The sequence below is a fragment of the Centruroides vittatus genome, unplaced genomic scaffold (assembly GCF_030686945.1).
Source record: "Centruroides vittatus isolate TY-2023 unplaced genomic scaffold, ASM3068694v2 contig_300, whole genome shotgun sequence".
Taxonomy (NCBI): domain Eukaryota; kingdom Metazoa; phylum Arthropoda; class Arachnida; order Scorpiones; family Buthidae; genus Centruroides; species Centruroides vittatus.
Window position 1 is genome coordinate 1,123,832 of NW_027121917.1, and position 15,960 is coordinate 1,139,791.

General features: G+C 31.8%; 1 protein-coding gene across 8 annotated transcripts in view; it reads right to left on the bottom strand.

Moving 5' to 3' along the window:
- The window catches only part of PICK1 (protein interacting with PRKCA 1), a 40,297-nt gene that overhangs the window by 12,930 nt on the left and 11,407 nt on the right, over window positions 1-15,960 (bottom strand). For all 8 annotated transcript variants that reach the window (XM_067267275.1, XM_067267269.1, XM_067267268.1 and 5 more), the window contains 2 exons: window positions 7,896-8,136; window positions 779-845 (listed from right to left, as the gene is read on the bottom strand). In XM_067267275.1, the coding sequence (XP_067123376.1) occupies window positions 779-845; window positions 7,896-8,136 (308 nt within the window). The remainder of the gene's footprint in view (window positions 1-778; window positions 846-7,895; window positions 8,137-15,960) is intronic.

Genomic DNA, 15,960 nt, shown 5'->3' on the forward strand with positions numbered 1-15,960 from the left:
ATAATTTTCATGTTTTTTATATTCTTTAATATATTTATTTTGTTTGTACAAAATGCAGAAATAATTTTTAACGATACGATAGCCTCGATGATTATTATAAAAATTTTCGTTAGACTTAAAATCGACGAAAATTCAACACGAAGCGACACGCAACAAAGAAAAATTCAACAGGAAGCGATACGCAACAGAGAAAAATTTGAACATCGGACAGGTTAATGTATTTTTTCGTACAAAGTCGGAAACTGGAACAAATCATTAACTGGAAGGACCCCAGTCCCCAATTGGTTCCACTTATCGAGGCTCTACTGTATATCATATTCAATAACTTTAAATCTCATTTTGGACAAATTTATTTATTTAGATACAATAATATTTTAAAACTAAGCAAATAAATTAATGCAAAAATAGTATCTCATGTGTATAAAAAAAAAGTAAATGCACATAATGTTACAAAATAAAAACTAATTTTATTTCTTTTAGAAAACAAATTTAATTATGTATTATGAACAATAGCAAATTTTCAATGTAAGTTTATGTTAATACTAAATTCTCATTAATAACTTAAATATATATCATTATGTTTTAAATTAAACATAAAATTGATTTATAAATGATAAAAGCATATTACATTTTTAAATTAGATAAATTTTGTTCAGTCAAAAACAGTATTTATAATTTAAACATTATAATTATAAGTTAAAACAGTTAACAAGAGATTCAAAGATAGAATACAAATGTTTAAAGAAATCAATCAATTCTAAAAAATTTCAAATCTTACCAATATCCAATGTTTTTCCTTGCTTTGGATCAGCATGTAATTTATTATAATTTATTGTCACTTGCTCCTGAAATTAAAAAAAAAAAAATTTAAATGATAATGTTAAGCAGTTTTGGAATTTCAATTCTCATTTACAATTATGCATTTATATCAATAATATTAATAAAACTATTTAGCAGCTCCAATCTTCACTATCTTCAATAACACAACCTAAGTGTTTTGCATCACCGTTTCTGTGTGTTCAATTTGTATAAAAACTTTTTATATAAACAGTATTAGTTATACAATATATACAGTATTATTATTATTATTATTATAAACAATATTAATTATATATATATAAGATGAAAAAACAAACATTACACCAAGCTGTATCTTGCATCTGCTACATAACTTAATTACTAAATGCAATTGCACTGGAGTATAGGTAATCAGTAATAAGTATTCATTAGTTTGAACACCATGCATTTTTCATCTTCTTTTACATGAAGTAATTATAATTTGAGGATGAGAATTTTGTACACTATGCCATTAACTTTCATAGGACCTGCATGCAGATCCTCTCTGGCAGAGTCAGGACAAGAGTAAGGCAAACAAGGCACTTGCCTCAGTTGAACAACAGGAAAGGTGCCAGATTGGTAAAAATAACAGTTAATAAATTGCAAAATAAAAAAAATAAAAAACAAGCGTATTGAGCAAGTGTCTGATGCAAATCATTAGTGTGCTTAAAGTATTTGATGAAACATTGCAAGATACATTTATCTTGCAATGTTCATCAAATACTTTAAGTGCACTAATGATTTGTGTCAGAAGCTTTCACTTAATACACTTATTTTCTCATATGATTCATTCATTTATTTTTATTGTATGGTACCAAGAAATACAAAGGGTACGTAACCAGTGCCGTATAACATAACCAGGAAAATACAAACAAGCATGAGTACAATGTCAGAAAAAGATGAGATACAGTACAAGTAACAAATGTGTAAATACAATAACATAACACAAAATACATGAAACATACATGAAAAATAAATACAAAGGAAAACGTGTATGTACAGAAGTAGTAAACATAATAAAAATGAAAGATACAGGAAAATGTATACAAAGCAAGTGCAGCAAAGAGCGAGCAATGATATTGCCCTAGTAAGCTATAGGGTGCAAATATGTCTAAACTTGCATACTTGCTTGGGTGCACTTAATAGTATCAAGTGAGAGTGCCAAAACTTGTGTACTCATTTGGGCAAGTTAATTGTACATTAAAGTGCATTATTTGTGCAGTGTACTAATACTCCTAACACTATCTGTTACTGTAGCTTCTGGTGAAAGAGACTTCAGTAAACTAAAAATTGTCAAATATGGTAATTTTATCAAACAGGAATTTACAAAACAAATTAATTTTGATAAAATAATTGATGAATTAGCTTCATTAAAAGCAAAGAAAGTAAAACTTTAAAAAAAGATTCTATATTAGACATTTATTTCTATAAGTATTAGATATTATTTTGTCTGTATTATTAAATTAAATTACTGAAAAATTTGTAATATTCTAATTCATCTCATGTGTAATACTTATTTTGTTTTTCTTTTGTTACATTGCTGTAATTTTATTTGTAATATATGTAATAAAATTACATATATTACAAATAAAATTACAGCAACTTAACAATAATAGGAACATAAAATGTTCCTACTACTGTTGTACTATTACAGCATTCTGTGACATTTTTATTTAATAATTAATAACTATACAGTCAAACCCGTTTTTATGCGCTCTTTTTATGTGCGATTTTTATTTGTGCGGTTTTTTTTGTGCGATTTTTTATTTGTGCGGTATAGTTGGCGACTAGTCTCGTGCGATTTGTCATGTCTCACGTTGACTTATCATAGCTAAATAAACTTATTATAGCATAAATGCACTTATTATAGTAATATTATTGCATAAATATGCGAAAAATGAAATAATTTACTTTTTAAGTCAACAAAACACCACCTGGACAAAAATATGTAAAACAGACGATAGATCAGACGATGCAGTCAAGTGCTGACATCTGTTGTCAATAAATTCTATTTCGTACGGTTTTGAGTTATTTTCTACGTGAGACTTTTTTTATGCGGTCCCTATTCACCGCATAAAAAAATATTTTTTTAATTGTGTTGCGAAAACTATTTTTTATAGCCCCTCGTGAAGTTTCGTGCGATTTTTTTAATGCGTTTTTTTTAATGCGGTCCCTATCCCCCGCATAAAAACAGGTTTGACTGCATTTTGTTCCCAAAATCATTTATTTGTTTATTTTTATTTACTATTTATTATAAATAAAAAACATATACATATACAAAAACTTATCTTCCTGCCTCAGGTGAAAATACATCTAGGCCCTGCTCTGCTCTCAGGTCATATGAACAATAATGGCATAGTTTAAATTACAAAATTATACTTGTCTCAAGACCTGTACAAAAACATATTTGTGGGATCACCGGGAGGTCGAACAGAGTCGGACCTCCTTTTCTCAGTTCACAGGTCGGTTATGACCTGCCCACTGTCGAGGATGGCTTGTCCAGTCTGGAACTAATTACTTGTCAGGTCGAGTGGAGGAGGAAAAAGCGGGATCGTTGATAAGACAGAGGCAAGATTCGAATAAATGACACCAGTTACAAGAACAAACAGAATTTATTACGAAACAATAAAGAACAGTTACACTGAATAACATTGACAGAGATATTAAATACTAACATAGGAAAGTTCGAACCCGAGAGAGAGTTTACAAATAAGTGGTCGTCATACCTCAACAAGTGTCGGAGTCAGATGACAGAGTCAATACAAAATCCGTAATGGCGTAGAAAGTCGGCGTAGTGGCTTCGAGTCCGACTAGAGGCAGGAGCTACGAACGACGACCCCTCTGTTCTTGCTCCCCTCCTTTTTATTTCGTCCCCTCATTAATTTTCTCGCCAATAAGCGAATTTTGTCTTTAGTTCTGAGTGTGACTCAGTTTCAAGTTTCGAGGGGAAGGGGTAGGTTTTCGGTTTGGAATTTGGTTATTGATGTCAAGATAAAGACTAATTTAAATTTTTATTTTGTCGGTCAATTCGAATTCTCACATTTTTGTTCAGTTAAAATACTCAAAGGGAAAACAGCTGGACAACACTCATTCAAAACATTTTTTTTATGGTTTAACTGTTTATTATATTGTAGATACAAGATACAGCTTACAACTTGGTGCAATGTTTGTATTTTCACACTTTATATATATATAACTAATATTGTGTACAATAATAGCATTATTATTATGTTCTATTTCAAATTTTAGATTATCATTATAATTATAGCTACTTTAACAATATTACTTTTATTTACAATTTTGCCATCATAGACTATAAATATATCATATAGATACTAAATATATGCAACAATACTTTTTATCCCTAACAAATACTAGCTGAAACAAAATAACAATATGAATTATTTAAATATAAAAACATAATACAAAAACAAGGGTTTGATATTTTCTAAATATGAAAAAAATGTATTATTCTTGTTTCTTGGATCTACAGAACTTTTAACCTGTAATTTTGAAAATACAGTAGAGAGTCGTTAATCCGAATCAATTGGGGACTGCGGTTGTTCGGATTAATGATTTGTTCGGATAACCGATTGTGTACGAAAAAATATATTAACCTGTCCGATGTTCAAATTTTTCTCCGTTGAGTGTCGCTTCGTGTTGAATTTTCGTCGATTTTAAGCCTAATGAAAATTTTTATAATAATAATCGAGGCTATTGTATCGTTAAAAATTATTTCTTTATTTTGTACAAACAAAATAAATATATTGAAGAATATAAAAACATGAAAATTATACTTTAGAAGTAAATCTAGTATCCAAAACGTTCAATCCAGCACGGCACAGTCCGACTGAAAATCGTTCGGATAACCGGCAATTATGATTCAGATTAACGACTCTCTACTGTATGTTGATAATGATGATAACCAAAATTTTAATCAAAATGTAATGGTTTTAACAACTTTGATCTATAAGGTTAAACACATCAATTATTGTCTGTAACATTTTTAGACTTTAATATAATAACTAATTTATAAAGGAACACAATAATTAAGAAATAGAAAATAAATACAAACACAACAAAACTTAATCTAACTGTAGCATACACATATCCTATCACATTTTGGTGACCATTTATATTAATAAAAGTATAAAGTGCCACCTAAAGTCTATCAAAATCTCCAATAGCCTGTTAAATAATCCAGTGGATCTTTTGGCAACAATAGTTACAGTGAACATTTAGTTCCAAAACAAGAAAACTTAAAGAACAAGTTAATAAAAGTAAAGATAAGTCTCATCAATATATACTTCTACATTTATGAAAATGTAAAAGTATACACTGATGGACAAAACCTAAGGATGAATGCTATTTTTAACAATTACAGTTAGAAATTGAACTGCAGCAGGCTGTTGAAATATGCTTGAAATCGTGATGTACTCTGTTGTGAGTAGCCGGGGACACGGGCTGTTCCCTAAATGCCACGTACTCGGCACGGATTGGCAAAATCCACTCTTGTTTGTCAGTGGATGGCTGGGAGTTTAACGGAAACACACAAATCACATGATGGCGGTTTCTGGTCAGGAACTGACACCAGTTAGGATAATTAGCATCCTAACTTATGATTTGTAACACTATTTTAATTAGGAGGGCTCATTAAACAATCGAGTGGGGAGACGCGCTGAGTAAGTCATTAGGTGTTTGCATTTCCAGAAAGTAGAGAGATTTAAAATAAACACAACAAAAGTTTAATATGTATCTAAAGCTAGGATACACAAGGTTACAAAGATATGGCAAAATATGGTGATTATATGCGATTAAAAGTTACAAAGTATAAACCAAATGACAAAGATTACTTATGCAGTTCGCGATATGCATGCTTGCTAATCTAGGCCCTAATCTCGGCACAAAGAGAGAGAGTTTACAATTCTTTACGTATAAAATACCTCATAGACCAATGTTTCCAGGGGCGGTGAATAGTCGTCCATGTCAGGATCATCATCAGAGACGGGAGCAGGCAAGGCAAGGTTGTTGCCAGTGGAAGCTCACTCTCCTGCTTCTCTAAAGGAATGTCTGCCCGATGATCAGGTACAATCCCTTTTTATACGCAAATCGCATGAGAAATGACTGATGCAACTCATGATGTAATGCATTCAAAGTTCAATTTAGGTCTGGGTGTTGCGGATACAAGCTGTCAAGAATTGGATGTATCGATGAATTTATTGCCATTTTCTAGCCATCATCGTGGCTCGAATTCATAAATTTCGGTTTTTTGACAGTTCTCCCCATGACTAATTGTCTATATTGACTAAGGTCAGGTCTTAGGTTACAACCTGAGTAATAATTGTTAATCTGGAGGAATATTTGACTTGTTTTATCTATCAAGAAATTGTGAGAAATAGGATGTGTGAGGGTTTTCCACTTTGTCATCACTTGACCTTTTCTTGGTTAATTTAAGTTACTAATTAATTTAATTGCACCCTCAGAATGTCACAGTGTTATGTAAAATTTATGCAAATGTTTGAGTTCTGCCTGTGTTGGTCACTTGACAGCACAGATAAGAGATTTCAGGCAATCTGCCTAAATGACTGTAATACTGATGACGGTTATATAAAACTTTTAAATAAAGAGAAAGATGGTACAAAACAAAATCCAATGTGCATAGATTTTACAGGCAAAGTTCAATGATTGAAACAAAATCTTAAATATGAACATAAAAAATATGTGAAAAAATGGTCTTTTGCATATTATGGTGGACAAGTAGCCTCTAACAAAAGATTGGCTTCATTAAGAAAAAGACAGTTTTGTTCTTGAGGTGTGTGAAAGGACGTAATGAAGATGTTTATAGTTTTTCCTATTTTTTAAATTCTTTTAGACTTCTATTTAAGGTACTAAAATACTGGTTTAATATTTGCATTAAATAGTTATAATTAAAATTAAAAGTTTCATAAAAAAAACTTCATTTTAAATTGTAGGAATGGAGTATTATGCAAATGCATACAAATAAAGTAACAACTTTGTATGTGTAACAAGTACCAATACTTATAAGTATTAAGTCCCTTGCATGCAATATTGTTGGTGTTGTGTGTCATGATGCAATGACACTTATAAAAACATTTTAAATCCTAGAATTATGCTTTAAGTTTTTAAGAAAGTTTTTCATCAAACAATTGTAAATAATATAGTCTTGAACTTTTAATGGTTATTGGATATGCATTTGCAATGTAATGTTTTAATTTAAAATTTAATATAATTTATTTTATTGTTTAATAAATAGTGTTTACAGAATACATGAAACTTCAGAGCAAGCTTTAGGTATTTAAATTAACTATTATAAGTATAAGGTACTTTAACACAATAGTAATTTAATACAGGAAGATTGAATGTAAAAGCTGATAAGAGGAGAAAATATCTGAAAATATATTTTATATAATAGAAAGAAGTCTAATAAACAATAACACAAATCTGTATGATTTGATAGACAACATAACATATACATGAATAAACAATAATAATTATAATTAATACATCTTCAAGTTATACATTTTTTAGTTGTTTAACGTGTCCTCTTAAAATCAGAGGATAAAAACAGGATTTCCACTAGCCGTAGATGAGTCCCAAAGTGTTTACCACGTTTGGACTCATCTACGGCTAGTGGAAATTCTACTGTATATATGATATGTGTATGTCACTGATTTATGAAAATGGTCTAAATCAAAAATATTGAACTTATTTCACAAGCTACTTGTAAAATTTTACATTTACATAAAAAATACATATTTTGCAAGAGTAAATATATTTGTGCTTTCTTTTTCATGATCAAAAAATATATTTTGGCTTTTGAATTTATAAAAATTAAAAATTTAACTCCAAATGAAAAATAACTTAAGCCACTTTCCTAATCATCAGTACATGTGTGAATAGTAGATGAAGTAGATGAAGCTGAAAAAATATATTCAATAATATTTATAAACTTTACAATTGAAACTCTCAAAAAATACAAGTTTTTAAATATTTGTTTATCTTTTAACAGGCAATGGTTAAAAATCGATTAAACATACCTTAACTGCTTGTATCATTTTTGCTACTTCAACTTTAGTTTTGCCTTTCACAGATGTTGAATTAACACCAACAATTTCATCTCCAGATTGAAGGGTACCATCTCTGGAAGCTGGTGTATTATCAAATACCTGAACAACATATAAACATGGGCAATAAGGTGCTCCACCACCGATACTAATACCTATCAAATTACTGTCATCTTTCTTAATTGTCACATTTCCTGAGGTAATAGTCATACCCCTAAAATATAAAACATTCATTAAAAGTACAATTATGATGATGTTATGATGATATAATAAAATTAAGTTTTTCATTAAAAAATTTACAAAACTTTCAAAAAAATCTTCAGTACCTGTTAATTATTTAAACATTGTTTTGTTTTAAACATTTACTGAAAATTTGTAAAATATTCAAAAAACTTAATTTGTTCCATCAAATTTGAAAACATTAACATTATGTTGAGTTTTTAAGTATGTTTGAAGAGATTGAACTGAATTAAGCTCAAAAAACATTTAATATATTTAAATAAGGAGAAATCTTTAATCAATTAATGATTTTATACAAGAGTAAAGGTATGTGGTCAAAAATAGACAAAGTTCAATATTTAAAGCTAATAATAATTTTGTTCATTCTTTCAAGAGTTTACTTTTTCTTATATAATTCTTAAAACATATTTATTTGTTTATTTTTTTTCTGTATATCAATCAAGTTTAGAAGAAAATAAATACAGTGGAAAAAAACTATATTGTCAACTGTATTACTTATAATTTTTAAAACATCCCTCTAATTTTAATTCCAAGTACTTAATATACTTGGATAAACTTTAATAACTAATTTAAAATTCAATTTTTTAATTCAAATACTAACTGCTTCAGTAAATTACTCAATAAACTACATACAACCTTGTACAGCAGCAAAATTGTTAGCTTTTCCAAATTGTTTGATATCTGAATAACATATCTAATGGTAATTAAAATTGACCGAAAATGTTACTTTCATAAACATTTTTGTTGTTGTACAACAAAAAATTTTATTATGTGATGATAATATTCTTACAATTACTATTAGAAAATTATCTTCTTATAATTATCAATTCCTTTAACATTTCAAAATACACTCAGATTCTTTGAATACTTTGACACACACACCTTACGCTTCTGAGAACCGATATTTATTGTCTTACAAACGTTTTCAACCTGATCTACAGGTCATTGTCAGGTACTTTGAATTTTTCTGGAACGTTTTTTGTATTGGTTCCAGGTTTGAATGATTATGTGAAAAAAAATTCAAATTTTCATATCCATTCGAACAATTCATTTAAATAACAAATATATATAAAAATGTTAAATTGAACTAATTAAAATACATGTATTCAAGTAAAGTAAAATAAAATAAACAAAAAATACAAATATATCAACACAATATACTTAATTATATTGTCTCTTTTTTTTTTTTTTTTTTTTTTTTTTTTCTTTCGAAGACACAATGTTAGTGACGTAAACTTAAACACTGGGCGAATTTTTCATCGCTTGTTATTCGGTAATACATTAGCGTTCCAACCGAATAAAAAGGATGAAAAATTCGCCCAGTGTTTAAGTTTACGTCACTACATTGTGTCTTCGAAAGAAAAGAAAAGAAACGAAAATACAAAACACGGTTTCCTCAAGATAGAACTACAATATACTTAATTATATTGACTGAGTGCATGTTATATATATTATATTATATTATATTGGGTTATTATTGATCATATATTTCCATACTGATGGTAAACTTGTGGCATCTTTGTGGTTCAAACATTTACCAGTAAGACTGGATCTATATATTTCAAATTTTTCTACAGTCATTGCTAAAGATGGTGAGTGCACCTATCTAACAATCCTAGTCTCATTCCATTGACATTCATTCAAGGTTGGCAGTTGGTCTCAGTAGTGAGAGGTCACACTTTCGTGCGCTTCTCGTTTTTTGGATTTTTTTAGTGGTTTAACGCTGTTTGGTGAGTGTTTCTTATACACAGTTTTGTTCATTAAGTTACTCTGAGCATTTCACTGGTTATTTCATTAATTTCTGTTAATTATTTGCAAAGCTACTAGAGTTTAAAGTTTTTACCTTTAAACAAAGGCAGCTAAGCTTAGTTAGGCTTACGGATCTAGTTGTTAGACACGTGTTAGACACATTTTTAGTTTTATGCGGGTTATCAATAGTAAAATATCGTTGAACCCGGCTTGTTACGTAGATTAACGCGCCATTTGTATTTTTGAAATCAGTTCAGTAGTTTTATTTTTAATTCACTTTCAGTAAAACTATTTCTTTGTCTAGTTACCAATTTGTAAAAATTTCTCATCTTGATTTCCCGTTTGTCTTATATTATTGGATAGGGAATTTAGTTAAGGAGTAGTTTATTATTGTGTTTACGCAAATCTTTTGAGCTGTTTTTGTACGAATCACTGCTCAAAATGTCTGCAGATGAAACAAAGGATATCCAGGAAGTAGAAGAAGACGAAGGTGACAAAGTAAAAGAATACAGAAACAGCATAAAAGAAATACAGAGATGCATTAATCAAAGCAAAAACATCAATAAAGTTTTAAAAAAGAGTGCCCTAACACCAGTCGATTGTGTGTCTGAACTGTTTGAAGACTTATTGTTACTCTACCATGAGGAAAGGGATAGAACCCTTAAGCTTGAAGAAGAGTTGAAAACACTTAAAAGCATGACTATTCAACCTGAACCTAAGAAAAAATTATATGCAGAGATCTTGAAAAAACCAATACGTAAGACGACAGAAACAGACATAATGGTGTTTCCAAAGGAATCACAAATAAAACCAACCGAGATGGATGAAGAACTAAAGAAGACAATTGACATTAAAGAAATAAAAGTAGGCATCAAGGATATGAGACAAATAAGAAATGAAGTTATACTGAGATGCAGCTCCAAGGAGGGAGCAGAGAGACTAAAATCTGAAATAAACAATTCTAACAAATTCGAAGCAAAGGCTCCCAGAAAACAAAACCCAAGGGTTACAATAAACAAAATACCTTTGAGCTGGAAAAACACAGACGTCAAAAAGAACTTGATGATATATAACACAGAACTGCAAGAAGACAACTTCAGACCACTCTTTCCCATCAACAAGAACGAGCATACGGAATTGTGTGCTTGGGTGTTGGAACTAATGCCATATTGTCGCAGGAAATTAAAGGACAATGGAGACATAATCTCAATAGGCTGGAACAGCTCAAAGATAAGAGACTTTTATAACTTCAAGCGCTGTAACAAGTGCTTTCAATATGGACATCTTGGAAATGAATGTAATGCCGGGATTCACTGCCCCTGACTGCTCAAAAGCAGGTCATACTTCACGTGAATGCGAGTGTGAGTTACATGAGTTAAAATGCATCAACTGTGAGAAATATAACAAATCATGCCGAAGAGAGCAAGATAAAGTTAATACCAATCATGGAGCCAGAAATCACAACTGTCCGTCTTTAAATATCAGTGTGAGGTAGTTAAAGCAAGAGTATGCAAATATTAAAGAAAAACTCAATTAACTTCATACAAATTAACTTGGATAGAGGTTCTAGTGCTACGGACCACCTGGTAAAATATATCACAGAAAACAGTACAGATATACAGTAGAGCGTCGATAAGTGGAACATCGGTAAGTGGAATGGCCGGAAAGTGGAACGATTTTCAGTCGGACTGTGTCGTGCTGAATCGAATGTTTTTTGATACTAAATTTACTTCTAAAGTATAATTTTCATGTTTTTTATATTCTTTAATATATTTATTTTGTTTGTACAAAATGCAGAAATAATTTTTAACGATACGATAGCCTCGATGATTATTATAAAAATTTTCGTTAGGCTTAAAATCGACGAAAATTCAACACGAAGCGACATGTAACGGAGAAAAATTCAACAGGCAAGCGAATACTACGCAACGGAGAAAAATTTGAACATCGGACAGGTTAATGTATTTTTTCGTACAAAGTCGGAAACTGGAACAAATCATTAACTGGAAGGACCCCAGTCCCCAATTGGTTCCACTTATCGACGCTCTACTGTAGCAATAATTCAAGAACCATACCATACAGATCAGGTCAAGGGCTTTCCCCAGCGATTCAAAGTACACACAAAGAATCAATACACAGCCATTGTTGTTTGCAACGCTGAACTACGGGCTACTTTAATAGAAGAGCTCAGCAATGAGATAATGACCACAGTTTATTTGGAAGTTAATAATTCGAAATTACTAATAAACTCCACCTATTTCCGACCAAGTGGCAATGTTAACGAGCAGATTCCAAACATAAAATACCTTTTAACAAAAGCAAACTACCCATTACTAATAGGAATAGACTCAAACTGCAGATCTACAGCATGGTGGAACAGGGTTGGAAATGGCCGTGGCGTTGCACTTCTCGAATTCATACTGAACAACAACATCACACTACAAAACACTAAAGGCCCGCCTACTTTCTATAACCACCAGGGTTCTAGCCATATAGACCTCACACTAACCACTGGGAACATAGGCCAGCATATTACAGACTGGTCAACACTGCTAACAGAAACACTATCAGGACATAGATATATTACATTTAGCTTTCTTATAGGAAATCAACATCAAAGAAACACAGCAATAACTAAAAAATATAATATACACAAAGCAAATTGGGATAACTTTAACTTGGATTACAATAATGAAGCACAAAGCATTAGACATAATTTACAATTAGACCTACCCATTAACGAAATAGTCGAAGAATACACGAAGAAAATCATACATTGCTGTGATAAAAATATCCTTACATACTCCAAACATAAACAATCAGTTCCCTGGTGGTCTAGCGAACTAACCCTACAGAGGAGACTATTAAATAACGCGAGGCGAAAGTACCAACGCTGTAAACAACAATCCCAACGAGAGACACTAAGACAAGCATATACCCAGCTAAGAAATAATTACCAAAAATTAATCAAACAATCCAAAGCACACTCTTGGAAAGAATTCTGTACTGATGTAGGAAATCAAAACCCATGGGGCGAAGTATATAAATTTCTAAAACACTAAAGCAATATCAACAAACAAACTGTATTATTAAAGGATAAAAATGTAAATAAATGTATGACTAGCGAGGATGAAGCAAAAACAATACTTGACTACTTTTATCCTAAGGATGAGCAAAACACAGACAATAGCAATCATAGCTCAATTCGTCTCTGCATTAATGAACCATATCTCAAGGAAAATGACTCCCTGTTTCAGATACATGAGGTCCAAAATGTAATAAAAGCACTTCAAAATAAAAAGCACCCGGGCACGACGGGATCCTTCCAGAGATAGTAAGACATATATTCCAGATAACTCCCGATATCTTGCACAATATCTACAATAGCTGTCTAAAACAAGCTACCTTTCCAAATACCTGGAAGATGGCAATATGCAAATTAATTCCAAAGCCTGGCACCCAAATTCTCAGTGAACCCAAAAACTACAGGCCGATCAGTCTCCTACCAGTTATGGGAAAAATTTTGGAAAAATTACTAATAAACAGAATTAATTATCACCTTCACAAAAATAACATACTTAATAGAAAACAATTTGGTTTTACCCCACAAAGTAGTACTGTAGACGCCCTATCTGCAGTTACCAAAATAATTAAAAATAGTCAAGATAACAAAGATTACTGTTTAGTAATATCCCTTGATATCTCCGCGGCGTTTGATCGTGCCTGGATTCCTAAGATACTTTACACATTACGTAGATATAACTGCCCAAAAAATTTATATGATCTAACAGTTAGTTACTTTAAAAACAGATGCACAACACTAATACACAACAATAACACTTATACCAGGAATGTCTCCCTGGGCTGCCCCAGGGCTCTGCCTGTGGGCCAGGCTTTTGGAACATCCTAATGAACACAATATTTGATATCAAACTACCAGCACATTGCGAACTGTTTTGCTTTGCTGATGACTCCCTCGTAACAGTTGTTGCTGATAACATTAAAGCACTAGAAAACAAAGCAAAATCAATCCTTCGTAAAATTGAAAACGGGGGGGAAGAGTGCAAAATTACATTTAATACGGATAAAACTAAGTTAATGCTAATACACAAAGCAGGTAAGCACAAAATACCTACGTTAAGACTACAAGGTAAATATTTAAAATATCAAGAAGATATTAAATACTTGGGTTGCACTCTCGACTCAAAACTCACTTGGAAAGAACATATAGATACAAAAATACAAAAAGCTGAGCGAATGCTGCTAATGCTACACAGAGTCGCTACCTTACGTTGGGGTTTAAATTCAAACACATTAGACACTATCTATGAAGGTGTTCTCCTCCCACAACTAACATACGCCTGCCAGGTGTGGGGTCATGCGCTAAATCGCAAATATCTTTGTGAAAAATTATTAAAATTTCAACGAAAAATCTGCATTAAAATGATAAAAGGATACAGAACACTTTCAAGAGAGTCAACGTTGGTAATAGCCAATAAAATTCCTATAGACATACTCATAAAAAGTAAAATGGAATTACACAACACAATAAAAACAAACAGATTAATCATAAATACAAAACATTATGAAATAGACTCTCCAGTCGATTTTCGCGCCCTCCCTCACCCGTCATACACACATGCACAAGCAGTAGTCAAATACACTTCTAACAAACGCTCCATCATATCTACTAATGGCTCCAAATAAAAAAAATGGTGTGGGTGCTGGTTTCTGTCACATCAAGAATGATAAAGTACTTCAATGTTCAACATTTAAGCTAGAAAATCACTGCACAATAACACAGGCAGAAATATTAGCCATCAATCACGCACTAAGATACATTCTAAAATATAAATATAACGACACACTCATATGTACAGACTCAAACGTATCAATTAAAATTTTGAGCACACCTAAAATTAGCAGTAAACTATACTACAACACTTACCTACTCTTCAAAGCAAGTTACACCAAACACAACACGCAAATCTCTTGGATAAAAAGCCATTCAGGTTGTGGCGGCAATGAGCTTGCCGACTTGCTTGCCACAACCGCTTATCTAAATGACACAATTAAATACAGTGACGTACCTGTGGTATTCGCTCGTTTACATCTCCAGCATTGGTCAATCAGGACATGGCAAACTCGTTGGCATGAAGATAATAAAGGACAGATTACACACAAGTTCTTCCCGAAATTAGAAACTAGACACAACTGCAAAATTATAACCCATGATTTTCGGCTAACACAAATACTTACAGAACATGGCAAATTTAATAATTATCTAACTAGATTCAAAATTATAAATCAACCGAACTGTAACTGTGGAGATAATGTACCCGACACTGTAGAACACATAATATATAATTGTGCTCTTTTCGACCCTTGGCGGAGGCAACTCATTACACACTTCACAAACAAATTAATTACCTGGCCCGTGGCACTAAGTGAACTCACACAGAATGAAGACGATCTTAAAATCTTCAAACTTTGCATCATAGAAAGCTTCAACAAATATGGACCAAACTAGACAAGTAACGTTTTCCTATCCTTACTGTACTCTGTTTGTTGATCTGCACCTACCCACTACTGACTACTGTTTTCATCAATTTATAATTTGTTATGTTTTGTATTTGTTTGTGTTACTTGTATGTATATATAAATTTATATTTAAAAAAAATAATAATAATAATAATAATAATAATGATAACGATAATAATAATGATAATACCCCCCCATGGTGTGCCACCTTGCCATGGTGGGGGGGCTCAACTGCTCCAAGGAGACTGAGTGCTGTGCTGGTGGTAGTTCACTACCAGTAGGTTCAACCAAGCCAGAGAGGTCTCAGCTGAGGAGTGGAACTAAGTGCACCCAACCCATTATCACTATGGAGAAACGAATGAAAACCAAGTCTATACTGGCTCGGTCGTCGCCCAGGATAAAAAGGGCCGCGGCGGATGTTGCTGATTCTGGGCAGCCGTCGACAAGTGGGCTACAGAATCAGAATTCAAATGAACAATCACAGAAGCGGCAGAAATATACAATGTCA